General features: G+C 41.0%; 2 protein-coding genes across 2 annotated transcripts in view; one reads left to right on the top strand and one right to left on the bottom strand.

Moving 5' to 3' along the window:
• Positions 1–5,000, top strand: part of LOC137638091 (cuticle protein CP1499-like) — a 119,137-nt gene that overhangs the window by 56,973 nt on the left and 57,164 nt on the right. The window lies entirely within an intron of this gene.
• LOC137638085 (cuticle protein CP1499-like) overlaps positions 3,889–5,000 on the bottom strand; it is a 1,874-nt gene continuing 762 nt past the window's right edge. Inside the window, exon 2 of the mRNA XM_068370178.1 lies at positions 3,889–4,446. Coding sequence (XP_068226279.1) covers positions 3,937–4,446 — 510 coding nt within the window. The 3' untranslated portion in view covers positions 3,889–3,936. The remainder of the gene's footprint in view (positions 4,447–5,000) is intronic.

The raw sequence follows: 5,000 nt of genomic DNA, 5'->3' as shown, positions 1-5,000 counted from the left end.
CTCATTATCTTATTTTCAGGATTACTGCATAAGGCCAGTAATTGGGCAAATGTCATCCTTCATGGTGGGTAATCAAATTCAGGAATAATTAGCGAATCAAGGTTTTAATGTAAAGTTTACAAATTAAATAAAATTTACATGTTGGGTAAAAGAATACAATGAACAAGCTACGCGTTTCAGGAGTGCTGTCCCCCTTCCTCAGGCTAGAGTGGTGGAAACAATGGTAGCTACGTCCTTATATATGGCAATTCTGGCTTAAGCAGAGAGGCAGTGAATTTACATTGGCTGTCTAGGGCGTTGTGGGCGAGTGAATAGTGAGGTTGATAGAATGGCATATCTTTATTGGCTAAGCCGTTCGCCGAGAGCGGCTGTATTTCAGTTAGACTGCTTTCCCAGTCACTCATGGGTGATGAGTCGCCATCTTGTCCTCTGGCAGTTGGGTTCTGATTAGTGAGAGCACTCACTGAGAGGGTATGCAGATTAGGCAGGCGGTCCTGTCCCTGATCAAAGGTGTCTTCGTTGGTGGTATCTTGATTGGTAGCGTTTATCTTGGTTGAGATTTCTTGTTTGGTAGGGTTACTCCTCAATGTGTTGTTCCTGCAACTGGAGGGGAGAATGAACATTTCCTGGGTAGTGTTAAGTGCCGGTTTTTCTCTTTGCATGTGTAGAGCTTCAAGTATTATAAGTCTTGTGCTATCCGGAGCACGGCCGATGATCTATGTGTTCTTAATTGTTTCCTCACTTTTAATGTTGTTCTTTTGGGCATGGAGGGCATGAGCTCCCATGACGCCTTGTTGAACGTGACATGACAGGCTCTTGGACAAACGCATGGTGGTCATTCCTATGTAACGTCCAGAGCATCCTGGAACAGGGCATGAATAAGCATAAACCACGTTGGTTTGTCTAAGGATGTCCTGAGTCGGTGAGGCTACGTTGTTCCTCATTATGAGAGACCATGTCTTTGTGGTTTGATAATAAGCAGTCAGCTTGACATCTGTTTATTTTCCGCTAGGGGAGACGTGGTTATTTATTATGTCTCTCATGGCTTTTTTCCTATTTCTGAGAATCACAATGCATAAACCCTTTATGGTAAAGGTTGATGCTGGTGGTAGTGTTCTCAGTTGGTTGTCCACCCTGGTATCAGGTGGCCATGGCTAGCTTGATCTCACGGCTAACTCGGTCAAGTTCTTAATGTGTGTCAGCCCAAGAGGAGTAGTGAGAGAGGGCCCTGAGGACATAGACTTTGATGGTGGAGGCCTTGTACCTCGCAGGGCATTCACTATCTCCCTTTAAGCCTAATCTGAGATTAGTGGGCTTAATATATAGACTGGTATCAAATCCAGTAGGGTTGGGAAAGATAAGTACATCCAGGAAGGGCAGCCGTGCATCGTTGCTGTGCTCGTCAGTAAACCTCAGGTAACTGCATTCTTCTAATGTTCTGCGGAGTCTCAATGTCCTGGGTCGAAGGGGCCACGACAAAAGTATCATCTATGTATCTCACATACACGTCTGGATGACGTATCGATGAGAAAACCCTCTCTTTAACAACCATATAAAAGTTGGCAAAGCGTACACCAAGGGGAGAGCCCATTGCTACACCGTCCTTCTGTATGTACGTGTGGCCCCTGTGGATGGTAAAAGGGGCCTTCCTAGAACATATTTCAAGTAGGGTGCAGAATGCCTCCTCAGGGATGTTCAGGGTTGGAGTAGAAGGGTCCCTGTAGACTCTCCAGGATCAAGCTGATACGTTTGTAAAGAGGGACGTCTGATTGAACTACAGCCGGTCTCAGTGAGTGGATTAGCCAATGAGGATCCACCATTCTATCAAACTCACTATTCACTCTGCACTCTGCCAACGACACCCAAGGCAGCCAATGTAAATTTGCTGCTTCTATGCCTAAGCAAGGACTGCTATTTATAAGGACGTAGCTAGCACTATTTCCACCACTCTAGCCTGAGGAAGGGAGACAGCACTCCTGAAAGTGTAGCTTGTTCACTGTATTCTTTTACCTGACTTGTAAATTTTACCTAACTTGTAAACTTTACATTAGAACCTTGATTCACCAATTATTCATGAATTTGACTACCCACCGTGAAGGATGACATTTGTCCAATTACTGGCTTTATGCAGTAATCCTGAGGATAAGAGCTAATAAGAAGACAGAGTATAAGATCAATGCAACCGAGGCAGCAATTATTTTCAACAAAATAATAGTAATAATAATAGCAATACTAATAATAAATAAGGGGGTAAAGCCTGGATTCCTCCAGATGTATTTTTTTTTTGGTTTTCATTTTCTTAATACCTTCATTGGAGGCAGATGTCTTGACATCTGATTTATTTCATGTGAATATCTGGTGTACTCTCTTTCTGGAACTACAGCCGGTCTCAGTGAGTGGATTAGCCAATGAGGATCCACCATTCTATCAAACTCACTATTCACTCTGCACTCTGCCAACGACACCCAAGGCAGCCAATGTAAATTTGCTGCCTCTATGCCTAAGCAAGGACTGCTATTTATAAGGACGTAGCTAGCACTATTTCCACCACTCTAGCCTGAGGAAGGGAGACAGCACTCCTGAAAGTGTAGCTTGTTCACTGTATTCTTTTACCTGACTTGTAAATTTTACCTAACTTGTAAACTTTACATTAGAACCTTGATTCACCAATTATTCATGAATTTGACTACCCACCGTGAAGGATGACATTTGTCCAATTACTGGCTTTATGCAGTAATCCTGAGGATAAGAGCTAATAAGAAGACAGAGTATAAGATCAATGCAACCGAGGCAGCAATTATTTTCAACAAAATAATAGTAATAATAATAGCAATACTAATAATAAATAAGGGGGTAAAGCCTGGATTCCTCCAGATGTATTTTTTTTTTGGTTTTCATTTTCTTAATACCTTCATTGGAGGCAGATGTCTTGACATCTGATTTATTTCATGTGAATATCTGGTGTACTCTCTTTCTGGATTATCCTTCCAATGATTAGATTTTGATGAACTGTTTTCCATTGTAATTCGGAAAAGTTCTTGTTATTTGTTCGTTATGACAGAATCCAGAATCTTCTTGTATGGAAAAAACTTCTGAAAAGCAAATATGACTTGCTACAGTTAATGCAATACCGTGTGTCTAAAGTTAACAAAAATTCCTCCAATTATCAGTAAGACATGTTCAACAGATCTATTTTGTTCAGATAATTTCTGTTAAACCGAATGTTTAATTCATTTTTGACAAATTTATAACGATCTGCACATCGTACGTTGCAAACTGTTTTTTTTTTTGGTGTTGCATTTGCTGGGGCATTAAGAAAAGAATACAGAAGTTTGGGACTTTTCTCTTATTTTATAAATCCCATCTGTGTTGTTTGTTGGGTCTCTGTAATACATTCTATCGGACGTGTTAGTGCATTGATTGGTAACATACATCGAATATGTTAGACGAGAAAGTAGTTTTCAAAAACATGATATTTATTGTTCAAATAGTCCTGGAAATATATTCTAAATCTTCTGGGGAAAAAATCTTTACTGATATATTGTAACTAAGGAAAGGCATGCAAAAAATATAGATAAGCGATCTTCTTAATAAGGTAAAATTATAACTTTATGACTCCATTATGATTATTAAATCTAATAATGCTATTTGTCATTCTTTTCTTTATTCGGTTTAGTATCAGGTGTGCCCTTGGATGCCCAGGATATCCAAAACAAGACAAAGGTCACCATAAAGAAAAACTTTTCATTACAAAAAAGGATTCATTCATCATTCAAAACCTTGGCCTGATCTCCAACATTTGACCAAAATCGAAACAAAAATCATTAAAGTTTTAATGCTTTATTGTTCCAGAGTCCTGAACTACAAGAACTATTTGTTGCTCTGATCAGCAGGACCATATGTCAACAGACATAAGTTTCTCTGCTGACGGAGGCTTTAATAGTACCTGATGGGGTCATCAGGAGCTGCAGCAGCTTCGGCTGCCTGCCTATTGTAGAGGCTGAAGAACTCTGATTTAGCAGCAGCTACTTCGGCAGTATCCTGAACGTGACCCCTGGACACGACGATGCGGGAAGGAACGACATGTGAGGCCGAAGACCCCGTGAAGGAAGAGGTCCCACTGTAGGCACCTGCAGCAGATCTGAAGGAGGGCACGGCAATGGAAGCAACAGGGCCAGCTGGAGCAAGGGCAGTAGCAGTGGAAGCATACCGCCCTACACCGCCTACAGCAGACAGCTGCCTCTGGTAGGCGTTGAAGAAATCTCTGCGTGCCTCTGAGACCTCTCGGGTGTCAGACACAGGAGTCACCTGACCATTCACTCCGGCTGGTAAGTTGGCAGCAAATGGGCCGGGCCACCTGGGTAGGGGGCCGCCGTAGGAGGGACCAGAGAAGCTGGAAGCCTGAAGGGAAGAGGCATAGAACATCCCCAACACTGCCAAAGCAACCTGCATAAAGAAAAGTTCATCAAAAGCTAAAAATTAACCCATATGTACTTATAAGAAATATTGATGAAGGTGCTTATTCGTTGTGAAAACCAATAATATTGAAGTCACCTTCTGATAACAGGAATGACCTACTTAATTCATCTAGTTGACTGATTCCTTTTAATCACCGAAATATCATTAGAATAAAGTGCTTAACGTATAAAACTACTCTCAATAATTTAGCTTACGAACGGGTGGTGCTGAAGAGAGCAATTTCCCTATCTCTCTTACCACCATAACATACTAAAAGAGTTAAGCTGATATTGTAACAATCAAAATGTTTAATGAGTCATTTACTTATTTTTTTTTTTTTTTTTTACGAAACTTTTGGTTCATTATTTTTCATAACTCTGACCATCCTTTACATTCGGATCTCCCTGGACAATTCTATCCTGTTCGTAATACTAGGCAGGCAGTTAATTCTAATAGCCAGGCCTTCTCCATTATGAGGCTCAATACTACACAGTATTCTAGAAGTTTTATTCCACCTGTTACCAATTTGTGGAATGATCTTT

The sequence above is a fragment of the Palaemon carinicauda genome, chromosome 3 (genome assembly GCF_036898095.1).
Source record: "Palaemon carinicauda isolate YSFRI2023 chromosome 3, ASM3689809v2, whole genome shotgun sequence".
In the NCBI taxonomy this organism is placed as follows: domain Eukaryota; kingdom Metazoa; phylum Arthropoda; class Malacostraca; order Decapoda; family Palaemonidae; genus Palaemon; species Palaemon carinicauda.
The sequence above is the reverse complement of the archived record's forward strand: the minus strand, read 5'-3'. Positions and strand labels throughout refer to the sequence as shown.